The 22460-nt window shown below is 38.0% G+C and overlaps 3 protein-coding genes across 4 annotated transcripts; all 3 read left to right on the top strand.

The window, feature by feature from the left end:
- Positions 1-2444: 2444 nt before the first annotated feature.
- On the top strand, positions 2445-11237 carry LOC116247347 (UDP-xylose transporter 3-like). Of its 2 annotated transcripts, none has more exons than XM_031619492.2 (9): positions 2445-2733; positions 2838-2908; positions 3045-3178; positions 5354-5538; positions 8106-8173; positions 8795-8927; positions 9497-9658; positions 9742-10014; positions 10712-11237. In XM_031619492.2, the coding sequence occupies exons 2-9, from the start codon at positions 2904-2906 to the stop codon at positions 10826-10828; spliced, it is 1077 nt and encodes a 358-aa protein (XP_031475352.1). In that variant the 5' UTR covers positions 2445-2733; positions 2838-2903; the 3' UTR covers positions 10829-11237. The 2 variants fall into 2 exon arrangements, with proteins under 2 accessions (XP_031475352.1, XP_031475351.1); XM_031619491.2 differs by having other exon boundaries at positions 2828-2908.
- Positions 11238-12392: 1155 nt separating this feature from the next.
- On the top strand, positions 12393-17405 carry LOC116249319 (ERBB-3 BINDING PROTEIN 1). Its single transcript, XM_031622564.2, has 10 exons — positions 12393-12585; positions 12675-12795; positions 13118-13202; positions 13582-13731; positions 14143-14296; positions 16116-16331; positions 16487-16623; positions 16729-16820; positions 16922-17104; positions 17191-17405. The coding sequence occupies exons 2-10, from the start codon at positions 12705-12707 to the stop codon at positions 17274-17276; spliced, it is 1194 nt and encodes a 397-aa protein (XP_031478424.1). The 5' UTR covers positions 12393-12585; positions 12675-12704; the 3' UTR covers positions 17277-17405.
- A 2363-nt stretch (positions 17406-19768) lies between these two features.
- Positions 19769-20371, top strand: LOC126409759 (transcription repressor OFP17-like). The gene has a single exon (XM_050075894.1). It carries the CDS (start codon positions 19769-19771, stop codon positions 20369-20371), a length of 603 nt encoding a protein of 200 aa, XP_049931851.1.
- Positions 20372-22460: the final 2089 nt, after the last annotated feature.

Raw genomic sequence — 22460 nt, 5'->3', positions numbered from 1 at the left:
TAATGTTTATGCCCATGTTAAATTATGCACCTTTCATACTGACACTGATAACACTGGTTGGGACAACAGTGACCAAGTAAATGAAAAGGATGCACAGCCTATATGCTATGAGGAAGGGAGGCAATGGAGTTGGAGAAGCCGTAAATAGAAAATGGGTTGGAAGCAGGGAAGTGAGCTTTCTGGCAACTATAGTCCGGACCACATGGTCATGTTGGTTGCTCCAGTTACACTGAATCTGCACAAGCCTTGTCGGCCAGTTGCTTGAGATTTACTGATAATTGCCTACTGGACGTTGATCTGTTTGCACAACGTCGTACATGCGGGATACAAGGGGACGTGTATACAGAGTGTCCAAGTTGGAGATGGACACCAGACAATGAGAATTGCCTTCAATGTTACCTTGTACCGACCAGGTCCAATAGAAAGATGGGCACCAACGCGTTCCTGCTATTGAGATATTCCATGAATTTACAGTGCACCAGGTTAATATGTGCAGGTGGGTTCTGTCCCGTCCGAGAGAGTTTGTGTTTGGTATTGGAAGAAGTAATTGGCCCCACCTGTTTTGCTCCTTCACTTTCTTCTGGTTTTTTGCTTTGATATTCTTTGACTGGTTCTGGTCAACAGATTGAACACTCCCCCTCTGCTGCACCCCTGTCAGAAACTTTTTGAAGGTCCAACTTAAGATCTTCGAGTTAAAGGATGTCATGATAATCTACCTAGCCTCAGGTTGCGAATAAAACAGAATAAAGAAAAGAAGAAAATAGGATGAGCTTAGACATCAACAAAGTAGATTGCTCGCTGTAGAACATTACCTGGCCTCCCATCATCTTGTTAGGTTGAGATCTTCGTTCACACGTAACGATAGCTTGCATGATGATAGAACGATGGACAGCGGCTGATCCACTTTAAGTTGACGGAATTTATCTTAAAAACCAATGAATGATTGATGTCTTAAAACACAAGCAGGCAAGAAGCAGAATCTACAGGGGAGAGGACACATATTGTGACATGTTTGGTATTCGGATGTTTAAGTTTCGGATTTGGTTTATGTGCCTTCTACGAAAAGAAACATTTTGTCAGCTTCGTAAGAAATTGACGGGCGGGGCGGACAGCGAAAAATGCTTTGCTGTGAAGACTACTGCCAAACAGTCTCCAGTTACGTCTTCTTCATGGCACCTGCAGATGGTTTCTTAATGATCAGTTCTCGTGTGATTGTTCTGTTCTCGTTTTCGCAATTAACAACTATCCAAACATAAAGTGCTTAACATGTAAGCCAAACAATCTTGTCGTTGTGCTGTCTGAGCTGTTCATGTTCATGAAGTCGTGATCATCAGGATGCGAGGTTGCGGCTCATCCTAGGACCGTGGGACCTTCTTTTCAGACTAATTGAGTATGAAAATTGAGATTGTCACTGGGTGCTTCATGCAACATACCAATGAGTATTTGCAGGTTTGTTGATGTGCTGAGGATAGTATAATAATAAATGACAATTCGTTTTTTTTTTTTATGAATTCAAATTTGGTATAATCATCTTGAATCTAATCATATGTCCAATTCCGATCGTTGTTTTAAGCATAATCATGCTTTGAAGCTTGAATTCGATATTGTAAGTTGTAGATACAAACCCGAATCCAACTCCGGATCGATTAGTCAAATACAGTAACAAACGTGAACTGACAGAGTCCTACGTGGTTCCTGTGTCCCAAGACCAAGAGAGGCCAAAATAATATTCCATATGACATGACTGCAGAAATTTACGAAAAGAGTTTCAAAGCAGAAAGGTTTAGTTATTTATTGCCCAGTTGGCAAATAAAATTTAAAAATAATAATTCGGTGTACCGACCCAACCTTACCGTCGGTGACTCGGTTGTTCCATCCACGTGTTTGCTCTGACTACAGCAAAAAATGGATCAAACGTGGAAATTTTTTAATTTCTCTTTTCTAGTGATACAGATCCAAACCCAACGATCAATATAAACTTAATGAAGTTGGGTGGATGTGTTTGATTATTCTTATATCAGTTGGGCTTCGCCCAACCAGTTATGCCAAATATGATAAACTTATGATATATTATTGAGCTTGAGTCTCACACTTACTACAGTTTGCTTAAAAGACTACATACATAAAACATAAGTCTTGTCAAGTTATTGCGCTACACCCTTTAGTACCTTATTTTATTTAGCTTTACCTTTTAGAGAAAGAAGAGAAGAGTTGTTGTTGATTTTTTTTTTTTTTACAAATGAAAGTCTTTTTTTTTTATAAAAAAATTAGTTTTCTGTTATTTTTAGAAAATAAAAAATTAGTTAAAACACCAAGAATCAATTTAGTGATAGAAAGTAATGTCGAATTAAAAGTTGCAGTTGGTATTTTTCAATATGATGGTTGAGAGGTGATCCGTCGTTAATTTATAAATAACAAAGATTTTGGCGATGGTTTTGATCGTCTGCCTGTTGACACCGTGAGTTAAGGGCGCGCCGGTACGCTATGGATACGGCACCCCGGTGCCCACCAAGATAAAAAGGGGCGGAAGCACCAGACGATAAACGAGAGATCTCTCGCCAGCGGCGGGAAGGTGGAGGAAGACGAGAGAGCCGTCGCCTTCCTTCCTTCCTTTCTCCAGAACCCCGCTTCCCTTAATCGATTTGTCGTTTGGCTTCTTTAGCCGACGAGGAATCTTTTTTCGCGGGATCCAAATGATCACGATCTGTTCGTGTCGGTTTATCTCTTAATCCGGTAATGCTGCGTCCCTGTCTTTTGTTTTTTTATCTTTTATACATTTTCTTGGCAGTTTGGTGGTTGTTGTTGGAATTGATGCGGAAGTGGTTAGATCTGGGCAGGACGAGCTCGAGTTCTGGTTGATGAATTTGGTGATCTTGTGAGCAGAGAAAAGAGCGTTCGATTTGATGAGGTAAGGTCCTTCCTGGCGTTTGATCTCTCGGCGAAGCTATTGATTGTCTCGTTGGTCGAATGGAAATTCAGATCTGTGAAGTTGTGATGTTTCTTTTTGCTGTCTGGGTTTTGTTTGCAATTGTTTGACGACGCAGAGCCGCGGAGAAAATGGGAGAAGGAGAGAGGTTTCAGCTCGGAACGGTTGGGGCGCTGGGTCTTTCGGTGGTTTCGTCGGTGTCCATCGTGATATGCAACAAGGCATTGATCAGCACGCTTGGATTCACATTTGGTGAGTTTTCGGGAGTTTGAAAGTGAGACGAAAAAGAAAATAGCCCTTTCATTTTCTCTACTTCTACGCTGACTACATGGTACTTGATTTACTTATTACTAAAACCTGTTTGAATAGTTCAGTTGATTTGTTGTGGTCGAATCAACTCGAACAATCCTGATAAAGTGGCTTTCCTAGTTTCTTGGTTCTCTTATTATCTTGTGTTTCTTTCTTGCGCGATTACTTTTTCTACGTCGTCATAGATTCTAGTTAGTCATAGTCTCAATGGGTTTTGAATGATCTGAAGAGATGGATTCTCGTTAGTCGTTTAACAATGTGCTCTGAGTCAGATGGATTTAATGTAAAAAGGAAGTATATCTGAGCCTCTTCCTTAACTTCTTGAAATGACAGAAGGTCCCGGTATTCTTAAATTTTTTCCAACAGCCAACGCGAAGTTCTATAGATCTTTTCTCTTTGACTGAATTCCTCGGAGGAGTAGTATTCTCGCTCCTGAAACGCTATGAAATTAGCGACTATAACCTTTTAATTGTCTGTCCCCAGATTTTGATTGGCCAACTTCTTGGACATCGTTTTCCTATCCATGTATTCCTGCTGGGCTTTTTTTTTAAGGTCAAGAGAAGGAAATAATGAAGCTTTAAGTTTTTCGCTGATCCAAGCAAAATCCTGTAAAAAAATTCTTTGCACGTGGCTCCTACTTGAAGCGCATTAATATGGTTGACTATTGATTACTTTGAGTAACCAAGACCCTTTATTCATGGATAAAAACTAAGTGTGGTGGTAATTACTGCCTAGCTCCTGAAACTGATTAGTGATAGCATGAATGGGGAGCAGGTTCCTTACAATTGTCCATCCTGTGGATCACATCTATTTACACCACGTTTGCTAATGGCCATGAAATTTTTTAAATATAATTATGCACATAATGAAGTTCTTCATTCTTAATTTTAGTTGCTTGTGAAAAATGGTTCATGTTTACCTATAAGTTTCAAGATCCTTATTTGACATCAGTTTACTCGTTGTCAGTCTCAAATACGTGGTGCAGTGGGTTATAGTAAATATGTCCTTAAATGCTGTTGGGAAATGCATGTGTCAGTTTATCAAGAGGAGAAAAACCATCAGCGCATCCATATGGCACCGATCTGTGATCTTCTTATACTTCCAAGCAATGGTTATGAAGGATCCACCTGAGTATGAAAGATTTACATGTCAAGGGGTTCTGAAAGAGGTACAAGAAAAACAAAAAAAGCATTGAATAGCAGATGCTAAAATAAACAGGAAGGGAAAAAAGAAAAAAGGGAAAAAGATGAGCAAAAGTATATATAGTTCTCAATTGTTTCATGTGTTATATTTTTTCTTACCAATATCTTGTTTGCAGTTAAACCTCCCTATTCTTCTTGGAAGTAGTCTGATTTTTCATTCTGAATGCTATTTAATTTTTTTCGTTGAACGATGACTCTGTCTCTTTTAGCCAATGTAGAATTTGTTCTTTAACTATTTGATATGTTATTGTAAAGTCAAGATTGTGACTCTTCATACAATATGTCTTTGTGCTAGGTTTATGTTGGTGCAAACAAATTTGACGAACCAAGTGGACAAAAATTAGCAAACAGGATCAAAGTGCGCACAGTTGTTTATTAAAATAAAAAACAAAAGAAAGAAACAGATAGAGAGATTAGTCAACAATATTGAGTCTGAAAGAAACGTAAGAGAAACTGGTTTTTAAGTGGGTCAAGGATCCATTATTTCCTGGTAGGATGGAACTGCCAAATTGAGCGATCAACTTCCTGTGTAGAAAGTGACAACTGTATATTTCTTAACTAATTAGCAATAGGTGGTTCTTCTGGATGGCATTCTTATAGATGGAGGTGGAACCAGAAATTTATATTGCAGGGAGGGGTAAGGGGTATCATTTTATAGACATTTTAAAAATTTTTCCGATATATGTGAGGCATGTTTCAGTTAGTTTCATCATTGTAACATTTAATTGCTGATATTTAGCTCTGCCAAATGTTACCAGGTTCGTTGCAGTGAGTAGTTATCAATCAGTAGACTTGTGTTTTGTACATTCATCATAGTTTTGAGAGTTCTTATTTAGTTTCTAGATGCTGCATATGTGTGCTATAAATTTCATGATAAGCAGATAAGGTGATGTTTATGCTGTTATTCCATTTTCAGCCACAACTTTGACGAGTTGGCATTTGCTCGTGACATTCTGCTCCCTTCATGTGGCATTGTGGATGAAACTATTTGAGCACAAGCCTTTTGATGCACGAGCAGTTATGGGATTTGGCATACTGAATGGCATCTCCATTGGACTTCTAAATCTTAGTTTGGGGTTCAATTCTGTAGGTTTCTACCAGGTAAGCTAACTGCCATCAAGTCAAAAAGTTTGAAATTGTTATTCTGGGTCATGCTTTTTCAGTTGAAGAGAGAGGGGTGGGAGTTTACAGATTTGAAAGCATAGTAATAATGTTCTGCACAGGTTTCCATTCTTTGTTTTCTTTAATGCCTGAATGTAGAGTTAAAAAATGTCCTTTATAGTGTATATCCATCTTGAGTGGTCATAAGGGAAGGTTTCATTCCTTTTTCCCAGATTCAATTAGCAACCTCTCTATTGAGCCAGTTTCATCTTTGTGAGACTAAAATATTCACATTTTATTGGATTCCATATTAAAGCTAGATATTGCAGGTTCTTCTTGAAACTTTCATATTTCGAGATGGGAAAGACATCTTATCTTTTAGTGGGAACTGGTAGTGGGGATCGACAGATATGCAGGATGTCTTCTCTATATTCTTTGCTAATCGTATATTTAAGATGCTCATTTCATGAACTGGAACAGTAGGATAATATCCTCTTCTTAATCAAACTCAGACATCAGGCGGTGGTAAGCCAGAAACCTAAGTTAGGGTGGTCATGGATATGCAATAAAAAGAAAAAAAAAACTCATAAACAAACTAACAATGTGTATACATAGACATACAGACACACACACGCATCAAGCGACGACAACATTGTGTTGAGCCAATTTTATGAGCTAGATCAATGAAGTGGTGAGCAAATTAAACAACAAAAATATAGAAGTGTTTAACAATAAAAAACAGCTGTTTTTTAAGCTAACAATTCTCAGTGAATAGCACAACGCTGGAGCTTGCTGTGGTATCCACAACTAACAAACCAATACTTGGTTTCATCTTGCTATTTCTTAACCAATTGGAAACCTGCACTGCTGATATGACTGTGCAACATGCATTTTCTATTTTTGTAGACTATCTTAGATTTCTCTTCAGACGATTTAGGTGACATTTGTTCCTTAGCAACCTAATGGAGGCATGGAATTTGAATCCTTTCCCTTTTCCCATTGTTTGATCAGACTTGAAGGGAAGTGTTAGATTTTGCTTCACCTGTCTGTTTTAAACCATAGCCACAAATATCGTTCTCGCGGAAATATCAGCCAGGTTTTTCTCAGGTACTTTTAGGCGAACCTATTTTTCTTGGCACAATCTCCAGAAAATCTTGGCAAATTTTTTTAAAAAATATAAAAAATCACATGCCATACTTTGGAAAAAAAAAACCAGAAATTGAAGTCTATTCTGGAATTAGGGGTAAAGCTTCCTGCTCCTCTATTAAATAGTTAAAAGGTAGCACCAGGTGGGAGTGAAGGAGGAAATCTACAAAGAAGATAAAAAAAAAACCTAGAAAAAATAAAACCTACCACAGGTGGTTTCTACCCAAGTTCACTAAAGAGCAGCGACACCCAATCCCTATCGAGGTGGGAAAAGAGGGGGCTTGGAAACCCTAATCCTTTTTTCCCTTTTCCATTTTTTCCATTAAAAAGAAGACAAGAGTTCAGAACTGCCCTTTTTAAACTTTTTCTTTATAAAAACTACCCCTTTTAAAAAGAAAATGGGGCACGTGCAGGTTAGAGTTTAAAATTTTTTCCAAAATGCCAAAAATGCCCCTGTTTGAGCGCAGGTTTAAACGGCGACAAAAATCGCGATGAAATCGGGTTTTTATTGCAATAAAAACATGACATATATTTTTTGGCGATATTTTGAAAATATCATGGTATTTTTCCATTTTTTCGTTTTTCTTGCTTTTATCGTAAATATCGCGATATTTTCGAATATATCGCGATATTTATGGCTATGTAATTTAAACCCATATGTGGAGTTCAATCATGTCTCTTACCTACCCCATAACTTGGACCAGAGAGCTTTAAGAGTAACAGCCAAGTCAGTGGACCAGGCCTGCCAAAGAAGAGGAACTTTCTTAGCAACAACGTGAGGCCAGCTAAGATCAACTAAATTTCCCTTTGTCTGGACTTCCTAGCAGTAGCTTCTGGTGATGGTTCATTTTGTTCCTTCATAGGCTCATCACACGGGGACAACTCTTTTATACTAGACCAGGAAGGTTGATGCTCCTGTGCTAGTTACTAGTCCACAGGAAGTGAAAGTTTCCCTAGGGAAAATGCAAAATGAAAAGGATATCTCAGTAACATATACCATATGGGGCTAGCCATATTAGCAAAACCCAATGGTGAATAGCAGCTGACATCCCCCCCCACACCCCCAATCTTTATGTTTCTTTGAAGACAAAAACAGGCCTCGTAAGATTTGACAATGTCCATTTGTGGACAAAAATGGACATGGATGTATTGGCCACATTAACTACTGGTTATCTGTGCCATAATCATGCCTAAAACTACATAATGTTGGTGAGTGTTCCTGGGACTTTTCTTGTTTTTGTGAAGTATTTGAGAAGTTTAAGCTATGTTATGACATTTTATTTGGAATAGCAACCTTCTATCGTCTAATACTGCCTGCTCTAGAGGCATCTATTACTGTAGAGTTGTTGTCCCAGAGTCCCAGTTATACTTTAAATTTTAAGCATGTTAGTTGCTGACTCAACTTTCATAACTTGGACCAGATGACAAAGTTGGCAATCATTCCGTGTACTGTGCTTTTGGAGACCCTTTTCTTCAGGAAACGATTCAGGTTGTCATTGTTTTGCTATAGTTCATTTACATTATCTTCCACTTGTATGCGAATAATGTTTATTGGATAATGCTATCCATGCTTGGTGCTGCTAGGTTTTCTGTCACACGATCTTATAATCATGTTATATTGGACGTAAATTTGTGACTATTGAGAGTTATTTGGCAGTTAAAAAGAGAAAGAAAGAAGGGTCAAATTCAAAGCTAGTGGGGTCATGCCTAATCTAGATCTTAACTTAGAGAGGGAAAGGGAAATGAAGCATGCTTGGCTTATCATGCATATGGATGTTGCGGTAGAAAATACATTCTACTTGATCTTACATTGCTATGCTTCATCTCTGTATTGTCGACAACTGGACAAAGTCCCTCCTTATGTTTTAGTGAGATAACCGTTCCAACTTCCGACTATTTTCATATAAAAATACTTTTCCTCAAAGGAAATTTTGAGTCTCCGTTTGGTCTATGATTTCAATTACCCTACAAATTGAAAGTGTTTTATTCAAGTACTTGTTCATGTCTGGTTTTATCCAGATATTTCTTTGCTTTTGCTGTCGTTTGTCTTCTATTATGTTTTTTTTTTTTGGCTTTTCATCAAACTAATGTTGTGTTTCTTTTGCTCCAGCAAGAGTATCCAGGGTTCCCTTACGGTCCTTCTAATGGGAGTTGGAATTGCAACTGTAACAGATTTGCAGCTTAATGCTCTGGGTTCTGTTTTATCGCTACTAGCCGTCATCACAACATGCATCGCACAAATTGTATCCTCTTAGTTTTTGTTGTTGTTGTTGTTGTCATCTTCTTGGTGATGGTAGCTGCCAAAACTTGAGTAGTTTGACCGACTTGATACCATTTTGTGGGGCTTGAGTTGCTTAGCCTGTGCCAGTGAAAGATGTTTCTTTTTGTGGTCGACTGTATTTGACAGGACTTACAGAAGGAGGTTAAAATTGGTTGACATTATCTGTTTCCTGCCCATGAATTAATTGTGGCTTCTATTATGTGTATGTATGCATGTACCCATACACAGATGGACACATGTTTACTGCAAAATCCATGCACCGAACAGAATTAGTGAAAGATATAATGGTTTGGCCTTTTTTGTGTCTTGGTGGCGAACTTGTTAGTTGTGAACAAAGCCTATGAGAGTGGATTCTTTTTTGGGGTGTGTGGGAGAGTGTGATAGCCAAGTAGAAGCTCTTTCTCTTTCTTGTGTGCTCATGTAAATTTTTTGCTTTCAATTTTTAACATGATGAACTAGCTGGCAATAGAGTAAAACTTTTACACAACATTTTTAAGGAAAATACTTCTTTAACAAACTTGATGATGCCAGATGACGAACACAATCCAGAAGAGGTTCAAGGTTTCTTCAACTCAGTTGTTATACCAGTCTTCCCCCTACCAGGCAATGACTTTGGTCATAACTGGCCCTTTTCTTGATTGGCTTCTAACGGACCAAAATGTTTTTGCCTTCAAGTATACACCTCAAGTTCTGGTGAGAAACAAAATATTGATGTGCCCTTTTGCTTTTTCATATTAGGCTGAGGCAAAAAGAATAACGTGTTTTTTATGATGCAGGTTTTCATTATCTTATCTTGCTTAATTTCTGTATCTGTCAACTTTAGTACATTTCTGGTAATTGGGAAGACATCGCCAGTCACATACCAAGTCCTAGGACATCTGAAAACATGCCTGGTTTTGGCTTTTGGATATGTCCTGCTGCATGATCCATTCAGCTGGAGAAATATTTTGGGCATTCTTATTGCTGTCATTGGGATGGTTCTTTACTCGTACTTCTGCATCCATGAAAACCAACAGAAGACGACTGAGGCATCAACACAGTCATCTCAGGTGCTGCATACTACATGTTCTTTTTTAGTACCCCTCTAGTTTCACAAGTTATTATTTCGTAAACATGAATAAGTGCTTATTTTTGTCCTGATAAGATTCTACCTTTGCAACTCCATGGTGCATCCAGCTTCACACGTTCCTCTTTAATTCCTTTTGTCTGCCAGTTGGAGAATCCATCTTTTTTTGTTGTGGTGATTGCCTTTTATCCCAACGGCTGTCCAGTTCTGAAATTCCGCATTTTAAATTGTTGAAAGAATATAAGTCTCATAAAAAGGACAGATAGGCTAGCTGATGCTTTTCTCTATTCCTTGGCGTATGCTGAATATTTGCATGGTTATGCTGTTGTTGTCCTTGCGTGAATTTTTCAGTTTAAGCTTTTAGTATCATGAAATTATTGTTGTTTGATGAGAAAAGTTTTGCATTGTATGAAATGGCCAAGATATTGAAAAAAAATTAGTACATCCAAGAACGATTATATCTTCTCTATACAAAATAGGATATGCGAGAACAGTTTCGTCTTCTCTAACCAGTGACCAATGTATTGACATTTTGCTTTGAGTATAGTGCAAGCGTCCAAGACCAAGTATTTGTTCTTTGATTAACTTTCATTGTTGTAAACCTTTTCTTCACTTGGTATCGGACATACTCCGACTCGCTCATTCTGTTTTTCCTATTTTCTTTTGTTATTTTATTCCAGGCCGGGGAAAGTGAGTCGGATCCTCTATTAGCTGTTGAAAATGGAGCTGCAAGTGTGACAGATGGTATCGTCTCAAAAGCCCCTGCATGGAGCTCAAACAAGGACCTGCACGCGTAGATATGCTGACAAAAAAACATTCAGCTGCTAGATTAGCCAAACAGTTGTCCTTCATATGCCATTTGCATCGACCAATAACGGAGGCATCTAAGATGACACATTGTTGCAATATGAAGATTGCCCGTAGAGATGCTATGAAGATCAAGAAAATCCCTGGATTTGGGGCCGGTAATATATGAATATAAAGGTGTAATTTTTTTTTCTTTCAAATTTTCCTTTTTATCCTGGAATATGAAGTGTATGGAAGGTCGCATCCATCTTCATCTTTTATTCTTGATCATTCTTCTTTTTCGCATGTAAACGGTGTAGATCCTAGAATGAACATGTTTGGTGAGTATTGACAATCCCTAGTGGCTGTGTAATCTTTTTGCAAGTATTGCTTCTGAAGAATTGCATTTTCATGTTTTAAGTCTTAACCTTTGGTTGACAACCACCAACCGCAAGGCATCAGTCTGTCAAAACATAGAGATGGGCTATCAGTTTGAGAAGCACTAGAGTGTTAACAACCAAGATGTTGTAGGCCTCTCCAGCGGCCCCTGGAAAAGCAACGAAAGAACTTTGGGACGATCGGAACCCTTATTTCAACTACGAAGGGTTCTGAATTCTGATGGCCTTTTTTATGGTAGCCCTACAAATAGATTGGATAACATTTAACCATGTTGATACGGTTTTCATTCGACGTCTCTTAGCATATCAAAACAACTGCGCCGCTTGAAAACGTAAAAAGTTTGGGACTTGAAACCTTATATTTTTTGCATAAACAAGACAGAGTGACTCATGATTATGTCGACACGAGCAAAGTTAGCTTTGAGACAACTAAAATATTATGACTGTACAAAATAGTCGCAATATGTTCCCAACTGTTCTCAAGAGATCGACACGGCTATCTTTTGTAATAAATGAAGAAAAACTGGCTTAACTGACTATTTTGTATGCGTAAAATTTTATTTTAGGGTTTTCCCCAAAAAATGCTTGGAATTTGCTAAAACCCTGTGTTTGGTGACCCTCGGATCTAAGATCCGGGGCTGTATTTAAATCAGCGTTATGTTAAAATCCATGCTGTAGACAATCAGTGGATTTCTCAACTCAATCCACAGAATTGTGGTTTGAGGGAAAAGGGGTCTGACCATAAATGCATCGATGACGCCAAGTTTGAGGACTAAGGCCGTAAAACATAGCCTAAAACACACCAGAAATGATTTTCCTACTCCAATATTTGCCAGAAATGATTTTCCCACAACAGTCTTTCATTTTATGCATCATTATTTAGTGAAACTACAGAACCATAGTCGTTGAATTTTAAAAGACAAATAGAAAACTTAAAAAATCGAGAATTATCGGCATGTCTATGGTTGCAACCTTTCTTTTTTTCCGTTTTCCCCTTTTTGGTGTTATAAGATCATCAAATGCAACTCTTGCAGCATGGATGTTCTTACTGGATGGGTCTAAACCCAAATCTGTGTCCAAATTGAACTCAGCAGTTTTTTACCGTCTGGCCAAATTAGGCAACGAGAGGATGAATCTTCGCAGGCTTCGTTTTTAGGCCAAGATCGATGCTTGGTGAGGTTTTCACATAAAGAGAGGGCCTATAAAAACAAAAGTCGTTGCCCTAAAACCGCTGCGTTATCTAAGCGCGAAGCGGGACAAAGGGAAAACCCTTCAGGGCGTCCGCCTCATCCCTCTCTCGGAGGCCGCCACTGACTTCTGCCGCTGCTGCTTCTCTTCTCTTCATTTTTGGCCTTATTGTCGTGCTTCTGGTACCCTTTCCTTTTCTGTGTTTCCTTTCCGTTGTCTCTTGTTGTGAATCGTCCTTAAGGCTGCCCACCTTGGCTTTGCTTGCTTTCAGGAGGAAAGGGTTTAGTAATCCGGCGCGAGAATGTCGGACGACGAGGCGCAGGAGGAGAAGTTGGATCTCACTACCCCGGAGGTCGTCACCAAGTACAAGAGCGCTGCGGAGATCGTTAACAGTACACACACACTCTCTCTCTTTCTCTCTCCCTCTCTCGTCTTCTTAGGGATGTGTTTGAATTGGCGTCTGATATCTAAATATCTTCGCTTCTATGCGAGAAGCGTCCATGTGTTAGACTGCATATACACAGGCATTCTTTGCAAGCTTTCATCAACAGGCAAAGAGATGAAAAGGGAAGGGAAATAAGAGGCGTTTTCCTTCCGTTGTGGTCCATGGCGATGATATTGACGAGCTAGTCTCTGGGCTTTATTTAGTTACATTTGTGTTTCTGAAACTACGAATTTTTGTTGGTCATGATGATTGCTTCGTAATAACTGCAGAGGCACTCCACTTGGTTGTGTCGGAATGCAAGCCTAAAGTGAAGATTGTGGACCTATGCGAGAAAGGAGATGCTTTTATCAGGGAGTGAGTATTTGCTGCATCTCTGCATTTTGTATTTATTCGTCCACTTTCTTTTCCGTGGACTATCTCGTCTCTTGTTTGCTTTGAGCACTTAAAATTCAAATGCTTGGGGGAACTTAGCAGTTGTAGATGTTTGTCATTCTGGTTCCTCTAGACTAGTTTTTCAGATTGTAACAATCTGAAGACTGAGTTCATGGTCCAGAAGTTCCTAGATGAGTCCTGTTCCTTTATTTATGTGGACGCAATATCTGCCTGCTCTTGTCCTTTATTTATTTTTCAAAGGCTCTTTTATATCATAATCTGCATTTGTTGGCTTTATGTTATTACTTATCTTCGATGTTTGGAGCACATGGGTGTGCTGATATGATGTCTTCATATGCAGGCAAACCGGGAACATGTACAAGAACGTCAAGAAGAAGATAGAAAGAGGGGTTGCATTCCCAACATGCATATCGGTCAACAATACTGTGTGCCACTTCTCTCCTCTTGCAAGTGATGAGACCACTTTGGAAGAAAATGATGTTGTTAAAATGTATGGGTGATATTTTTATTCGCGTCACTTGTTAAATATATGTAATCTGGTTCTATTCACTGTAAGTGTATTTTCAAGGTCAACTATTTAATTTGTTTCTGGAAGAAATTCATGCATGAATTGGTGTTTTGTGGTTAATATCCAATCATGTGAAACAAGAAGCACAAAATGACACCTTCTTACTTGGTGCATTTGCAACTCCTGCAACAGTGGACAATGTTTATCCTGTGTTATTTGCTGCGTCGACATGTTTTTTTTTTTGCTCATATGGTATGATATTTCATTTACTGGTTAGCCTGGTTGCAAGTTTGCTGGCTTCTATGTGTATTCATTTTATTCAGCAAGTGTTTTAGTAGGTTTTAAGCCTGACCAGCTTGTCTGAAGTAGTGACTTTTTTAATCTTAATGACAGTGACATGGGATGCCATATTGATGGATTCATTGCTGTGGTAGCACATACACATGTTATTCAAGACGGACCTGTTAAAGGGAGAGCTGCAGATGTAGTTGCAGCTGCAAATACTGCGGCAGAGGTTGCATTGAGGCTTGTTAGGCCTGGGAAAAAGGTATCACATGTCAAAGGCCTGTCCGAATGTGGACATTATAAAACTTGAACATGTGATGACAATTTATTATTTAGTATTTTCTGTATTGATCATTTTGTTCAGTCAGCATGACTTGAAGAAGAATAACCATTTGAGGTATTGATTCTTTTGAAAAATGGGACATGAGATAAATTGATACAGTTAGCCTAATTATTGCCAACCAACTAATCCGTGACTTATAACTATACATGTGCATTCTTTGCATTCTTTGTATAGAGATATATGTTTTTCATATTTATTTCCATATAACTGTATTCATATATTTGTTTATAATCAATTTCCTTGACCAAATTGAACCTTCTAATCCTGACTAGTCCTTATTAGTCTTTTTAAGGATCATGAACTACTTGTGTCTGACTTCCTATTTTGACAAATTAGGTCCTAGCTAGTCTTGACTAGTCCTGATTAATCTTTTTAGAGTCTTGAAGAGCTTATGTCTGGCTTCCGATTTTTTCAGCTTAGACTGTCATAAGGATAATAATACTATTCATTTGTCTTGGGACACTGTTAGGCCGTTTGGGGCTGTCATGACCAACCATGCTTGGGATAACTAAACCTGGTTATGCACCATCTTGTTGCATTGATTAGTCTGATACACTAAGTCACATGGGTACTTCAATAAGGTCTACATACCCGTGTCGCCGTACCCGTACCCAAAATGGGTACTTTGGCACTTGGGTACCTATAGATTCAAACTGCTTAATTTTTCTTTGATTTAATTTTTTCCACCTTACTTTTTATTCTATTCTTTGGATGTGAAAATTCGATTGATGTTCATATTTGACTAGGAGGCTGCTTGGTTGTCCATATGTTTAAAGTTTTTCATAGGTTTCTTAAACACACTGCTGCAAAAGCCGTTGATATATATTTTCTATGTTATTTATTTGTTTAGATGTATATTCTTTATTTTGATACATATTTTCTAAGTATTTCTTATTGTTTATATATATATATATATACACGGCCGTACTCCCGCACCCAAGTTTTTTGAAAATGGTCAGTACCCGCACCGGTACCTGCACCGGCACCCGTACCTATGTGACATAACTGATACATAAAAATATACTTGGCTATAAAAGGTGTCCATGTGACATGGCCTTCACAGTGCATTGACGATTTTTTTTTCCTTGTTCGTTGTAGTTACATTTTTTCTGTACTGTTTCTGAACAGATATACATGAGAGCCTGTAGCATAGGCTTTTAATGCTTCCTTCTTGTGGTTAGAATTTCCATGAACATTTGCAGCCAACAACAAACCTTAAGCTAATAAATTTGTGCTTTGGTTTATTTCCTTTAACTGGACATTCTCTTTAATGACCATGTTTCAGGATCAATGTGGTTTATCGTTTTCTCATTATTTGCTTTTCTGCATGTGAGATGCTTGGGACTCAGTCCTTTCTGGGTATATTTAGTTACATTTTGTTGGTGCTATTCTGTGTTATTTCTGAACATATATATATACGAGAGTCTGTAGCACAGGCTGTTAATGCATCTTTCGTGTGGTTAGAATTTCCATGAACATTTATGGCAAAAAACAGACCTTAGGAAGTAAATTCGTGCTTCAGGTTATTTGCTTTGACTTCACATGCTCTTTAATGACAAAGTTTCAGGATCAATGTGGTTTGTCCTTTTTTTTGGGCATGATATGGTAATGACTTGTTTTCTCGTTTGCTTTTCTGCATGTGAGATGCTTGGGATTAATGAGCCATTCAATGCTCCAGTCAGTCCTTTCTGGGTTAGTTTTACTTGGAGTGCATGTTAACTTTGTTTTGTTCTTGCAGAATAAGGATGTTACAGAAGCTATTCAAAAGGTTGCTGCCGCATATGATTGCAAAATTGTTGAAGGCGTGCTAAGTCACCAACTTAAGCAGTTTGTCATTGATGGGAACAAGGTTGTAATAAGTGTTACCAATCCAGAGATGAGGGTTGATGATGTTGACTTTGAAGAAAATGAAGTTTATGCAGTGGATATAGTTGCTAGCACGGGCGATGGGAAGGTAAGAAGGGTATATATATATATATATATATATATATATATATATATATACTTAATTACAAATTATTTATATTATATATATAGGGCCAGGCTCATCTTTCATTTCCTAGGAGCTTCTTAATCACAAATTCTTTACAATGGTGTTGCTAATTGCAGCCTAAACTGCTGGACGAGAAGCAAACAACTATTTATAAGAGAGCCGTGGACAAAAACTACCACCTCAAAATGAAATCATCAAGATTCATTTTTAGTGAAATAAACCAAAAATTTCCTATACTGCCATTCACTGCAAGGTCCTTTCTTATTTTCCATTCAAGTTACACTTTGTTCCTACATTTGCATGTGATTTTCTTTTCTCTGGTTGTCTAGAACTGTCTATAATATTCTTCTGAAAGCAGAGCCTTGGAAGAGAAACGAGCTCGACTAGGACTTGTGGAGTGTGTAAATCATGACCTACTGCAGCCGTATCCTGTTCTTCATGAAAAGCCTGGTAAGCCGCACTTCCAGAAGTCCTCTTTTTAATGTTTGCAAATGAGTCCAAAAGCTGGCAGTAATGATGTTGCATTGACAATATTAATTGCAATGTTGCAGGAGATCTCGTTGCTCATATCAAGTTCACTGTCTTATTAATGCCCAATGGATCAGATAGGATCACTTCACACGCTCTGCAGGAGTTGCAACCCACAAAATCAATAGAAGATGATCAAGAAATCAAGACATGGTTATCATTGGGAACAAAGACCAAGAAGAAAGGAGGTGGAAAGAAGAAGAAAGGTACCAGTCCAGACCATCATTTTGTTTTCTGATATTCATGTTTGAGGATTAACTCTCTTAACGGGTGCTTGTGCCTTTCTATGCAGCAAGCAAGAAGGGGGACCCCATGGAAGCTGAATGTGCAGATGGCGCCTCAAATGGTGCCACCAATCAGGATGCATCTGAAGCATAAGGATTCCAGTTTTAGTTTTTCTTCTTTCCTTTTTGGTTGTCTAATATATACCTTGATTACCACACGAACATTATGACGTTTCCAACAGAAATCGGTGAGCTGGTAATTGTAAGAGTCGCATTTTCTTCTTGAGGCGAGTATATTTGGATGACATTTAGGCAATGATGTGTTTTTTGCAATGCGATGTTCCTATTATGCGTAGAAGTGTTGGTTTTTCTTGTTCACTAGTGACTACATCATGTAGGCGTGTCAGAGACTAGGGAGGTTCTCCAAAATCAAGGCTGTATTGCTGCTTCCAAAACTATTCAAGCCCCGGTCTCCCTTTGAGCTCATTCCGAAAGGGGGCTGACTACATTGTGTGCATGTTTTGTTTATAATGATACAAAAATCTCCAACCTTTCTGTCGATCTTGGTCATTGCAATACGTGTGTGAGATTTGCTCCTGAAAGCGTATACGTTTACAAAAATTTTCTTGCGTCTTGTCGTCACCAGGTTGACGCTCGTCTTTTGGCTGCTCCCTTCTGTAGTCAATATTTTTTTGAAGCTATTTATTTTAACCTTGGAAGAAAAGTATTTTGCCTTTTTCCGTCTAAAACTGCTTAACGCGGTTTCATCTTCCTATCAAATTCCAATTTAAGTGAAATAAGGGACTGCATCTGCTGCTTAGGGGTTTGGTGGGCTTGGCCACAGTCGCCAGGAATTTGTTTTTTCTGAAATTTCATTCTGAACAGAGTGGTCTTCAAAGTATGAGCTTTTAATTTTACTTTTCATTAATATGTTCTTACTTTATGGTTTTTGCTTTTCTTCCTGGCAAATTTTGCAGGTATAAGAAAAGGCCAATCTTGGATTCTTTTATATTTCGCTCTTAGTTCATATAAGTTGGGTGATTAAATAAAAAAAGAAAATCCAAAATCTGAGCATATTTGTTATTTCTATGGACTTAGCTTATTACTATAAACTTGTTTAATGTTAATTATGAAAATTATTTTGAGAGGCCTAGTAGTATTTGAGCCTTTGCCAGCAAAAAATTGGATTCACAAGTTGCCACACAGGATTAATATTGCCAATGAGCTCCATGTATTGAAGGTGGTGAAAACTTTCTAGTTGAAAGGGAGACTACCTAAGGGTTAGATTTCTTGGCAAGATCTGGTAAGGATCTAGTTAATTCATGTCCTCCCAAGAGAAAAGATAGCAAATACAAAATAGATTTTGAGATTCAGGGGCTAGTGAACTTTAAGAAAACTAGTTCAATCTGCTGTACATGTGATTGCCGCCTCCTAAAACATGCTGCCTATATTTAAGTCATTTTGAATTCAAATTAATCAACTTAGAAAAACCAGGATCAAACTTGGTAACGCCATAAAAACGAAATCGAAATGTAACACAAAACCACATCCAAACCATTTTGCACACATCTTCGCTACCATCAACCGTGTTTCTCCGGAAACTGCATAATCTCAACCGGATAAATGTGCATCCAGTGATTCAGATTGCAAAAGTATAAATATCTGATAAATTTACCTAAAGTTCCTTCAGGCTAGCATAGAGCTGGGGCCTGGGAAGTCAGATTCAAGGAGATTAATTACTTAAAGAAATGCTTGACCTTACAGCGTGCATTGGGAATGGATGCTTTGAAAGCAAATTTTCTTGGCTGGCTCAATTCTTTGATACAATGAACTTCTTTAACTTGAATTTCGGAGACAGAATTGAGCTTTGCATGTTCATGTTAGTGTTTGCCTTGCATCAAGTACGACTCCTTTGCACTGAATAGTCTCCTGAATCGATTTCGAAAGAGAAAAAAAAAGAAGAATGAAAACTCATTACAGAGGGAGGGAGATGTGCAAGCACGACTGTGAGCCTATCAAGACATGTAAAGCATAAATAAACGAACACCAGAGGCACTCTCCCTCTGCAAACACATCTCAAATCGGAAGTCAGAGAGCTGACCACCTCTCAAATGAACAGAAAGAAAAAATTAAGTTTTTCCTTTTCATGTTCATCCCTACTTTATAAGCCACCGACGTGTTCATTCAACTTATGACTAATTACTAGTGATTAAAATCATCTACATATACTGTTTTTGCTATAATTAAATCACATAAGTACTCTTAGAAAGAGATCAATAAAACAGCAACTTAAATTATAATTTTCAAATCAGATAAACCCATTTTACCTGCTGTATAACTACTACAATCAGTTCATTGCTACAGGAATGCCAAGTTTAATTACAATTAACAGAATGACTTTGTCAACTTCCTGTAAGTCAGAGAGAGATTTTAAAAGGACCCCAAGAGAAAAGTTATCATCAAAGCTTGCATGCAGGTCACTCCTGCCTTAAGTAGCATTAAAATATAAAAGAAAATCCACAGAGAGAGAGAGTCAGAGAGACGGAGAGAGATTTTATTATCTCAAAGGCTATATAAAGCACTGCCTCACATTCAGGTTCGTGGCTTCCTTCCTCCCTCCTCAGCGAATTGTTCAATAACAGGACGATGCCTCCTCGCCTTACGGTTAAACCATGGAGGCCCTCGCGCCACCGGACCTTACGATTGAAGCTGAACCATCTGTTCCCCTTCTGTAAGATGGAGGACCACGTCAAACACTCTCCCCCTCCCTCCTCCTCCTCCTCCTCATCGGGCTCCTCCTCTGCCAAGAAGACCAGGAAGCGGAGGAAGAGGTTCCGAGGCCTCTTGCTGATTCTGCGACGCCCCAAGTGGGGGTCGTCGGAATTGGACAAGGTCGGCGAGCTGCCGGAGTTCAGTCGGCTCTCCGAGAAAGTGTACCCGTCTCCCGTGACGCCCGCGTACGTGAAGAGCATGGCCAGGTGTGCCGCACGCAGAGCAGGAAGACTAGAAGAGGCCGACGACGATGCCGACGACTACGTCGGGGACGCCTGCAAGAACTTTGAGAGGTACCTGGTGGAGATGATTGTGGAAGGCGGGAGGCTTGAAGACCTCAACGACGTGGAGGAGCTCCTTTGCTGCTGGCAGAATCTAAGGTGCCCTGTTTACGTGGACTTGGTCTGCCGGTTCTACGCAGAGGTGTGCGAGGACATGTTGTCTGCTAGCCATAACAACGAAGGATTAAGCAGATGATGTTCTATCGATTGTTCAATTCAATTCAATTTCTTGACAGTCCCAATTGAAGCTTTGTTTGCATATATATATATATATATATATATATATTGTATACAATCAGTTTCCTTACTTCAATGAATTAAGATGCATATGAAATTGTGACTTTCTATTTTTTGCAGAAAAGAATCTTCCCATGTATGGCGACTCAAACAATTCGGGAAAAGAAAAGCCAGAAAAGAAAGTGTTTTATAACCTTAAAACATAATATTTCACTCCATTAATTTGTCTTAAAGTTATTTAAGACATCTTTAATTATCTACGACCACATACTAAATAACAAATAAAACTTATTTTTTAGTAAAACTAACTGTATGGATGAAATCGTCCAGTTTTCAAAGTGCATGTCGAGATCTTACAAGTCCGAAAATTAACATTGTTTTCCAAGTCTTTATTAAGTTTTATTTAAAAGTAAAAAAATGCCGTCATAGTTTTGATTCTTAAGATTTTCAGTTTGGAGACGTCATCTATCTATTGGGTCAGGTTTGATAGTTTTCCAATGCCTTTAGGTTGTATTTGTTTCACTGAGTATCTCAAATCTATGGTGATATGAGATCTAGATTCATTGATTCAAGATCAGACCACCCCTCATCTGACCTTAAATATATAGTTTTTAAGATGTATCATGGATTTTAAATCCATGCTACTTAGGTTTTTAGTTTGTTTAAATTGAGGAACTTCCAAAACATACTTTTTTATGCAGCCGCAAATCTAAGTTCTGAGGCTATCAAACACAACTTTAGTTCCAACAGTTAGAAACTACTGCAACTTTTTTTTAGCTAAATTTAACGCTCTCTTAATCACCCTGGAACATTATTAAATCGAAACCTAATTAAGAATCTAAGCCAATGCCTATCCTGATCCATGGCAAGCCACACAGGTTATATGTTCAGGTCGGTTGCATGATGAAAATGCTCTCCTATTTGAAAAAGAAAAAAAAAAGACATCTCTCTCTATCCTTAAGGGTATTGGATTACTTCAGATTTAGAACTATGGATTTGATGTGGATCTATGTACTATGCTTTTGCTGATATGGCAAAGGATCCACAATAAAATCCACAGTTTATCAAATAAAATCCAACGTAACATCAACACTTGAAATCTTTAGTTTACTTTTTGCATTGAAAAAAGTTTGAATGAAATTGAAAGGGGTGCAGAGAGTTTGATTAAATTCATGGATCTCAAATCGTGAGGATCAAAATGAAAAAATATTTTAAATGACCAAAATACGCTTGAAAAAAAGGAGCACATGTCAACTTATCAGATTTAGATTGAATATGTCCTTAATCATATCTACTTTTTCAGATATCTACATATTAGAATTCAAATTCGAATAAAGAAAAGTCATATTCGAATCTGAAATCCGATTTTACAATCCAAATCTGATTTTTATATTTATATTCGAACCCGACTCCGAATTTTAAACCAAATTTTGCCAATTTTCAAAATTTAATAACATTAGATATTGATATTTATGTATATCAAATCCGATCAGATGCCATTATTAAATTCAAATTTGATCTAATTTCTTAATTGGATATTAATTTTTTTTCATATCATCAGGTTGGATATATTAACATCCCTACCCTTCACTCGCCAACCATTCTGTGCCCAACACCAACCATGCATGCTCTTTGTATGAAGCTGGTTATATACTCTGGTAGGTTGTTTGGGCACCAACACTGACCATGCATGGTCTTTATAAGAAGCTGGTTATATGTTTTATCTCATGAATAAAAAAAGTATACACTGAAGGATGTAGAATGACCAAAATGTCCCTAATCAGTAAAAAGGGAGTCTCAAATAGTGAAAAAGTTAAAAATTAAAAAAAAAAAACATTTTATTACCTGGTGCACTAGCATGCCTTTATCTCTAAACTTGACACACGATGATGTTTTTATTTTTTATTTTTTTTGTGATTTTTTTTTAAACTTCGTCTTTATCCCCCCAACAAAAAATGTCTTGCTTTGTCAGTTGTGCCCTTATAAGGAGTCCCATTTTGTTGTACCTTTTCACAGTTCATGGGCATTTATTGTCTTTTAACTCCAAA

This window comes from Nymphaea colorata, chromosome 2 (genome assembly GCF_008831285.2).
Source record: "Nymphaea colorata isolate Beijing-Zhang1983 chromosome 2, ASM883128v2, whole genome shotgun sequence".
In the NCBI taxonomy this organism is placed as follows: domain Eukaryota; kingdom Viridiplantae; phylum Streptophyta; class Magnoliopsida; order Nymphaeales; family Nymphaeaceae; genus Nymphaea; species Nymphaea colorata.
Note: the sequence above shows the minus strand (reverse complement) of the source record. Positions and strands in the feature narration are given on the sequence as shown.

What these genes read in the sequence shown, in the direction of transcription:
- LOC116247347 (XM_031619492.2), top strand. An exon ending in ATTCTGTAGGTTTCTACCAG is followed by an intron (nt 5,539 to 8,105) that starts GTAAGCTAACTG and finishes AACTTGGACCAG; the next exon opens with ATGACAAAGTTGGCAATCAT. An exon ending in CATCAACACAGTCATCTCAG is followed by an intron (nt 10,015 to 10,711) that starts GTGCTGCATACT and finishes ATTTTATTCCAG; the next exon opens with GCCGGGGAAAGTGAGTCGGA.
- LOC116249319 (XM_031622564.2), top strand. Translation starts at nt 12,705, where the DNA reads ATGTCGGACGACGAGGCGCAGGAGGAGAAGTTGGATCTCACTACCCCG. An exon ending in CTAGCACGGGCGATGGGAAG is followed by an intron (nt 16,332 to 16,486) that starts GTAAGAAGGGTA and finishes TGCTAATTGCAG; the next exon opens with CCTAAACTGCTGGACGAGAA. An exon ending in AGGTGGAAAGAAGAAGAAAG is followed by an intron (nt 17,105 to 17,190) that starts GTACCAGTCCAG and finishes CTTTCTATGCAG; the next exon opens with CAAGCAAGAAGGGGGACCCC.
- LOC126409759 (XM_050075894.1), top strand. Translation starts at nt 19,769, where the DNA reads ATGCCTCCTCGCCTTACGGTTAAACCATGGAGGCCCTCGCGCCACCGG.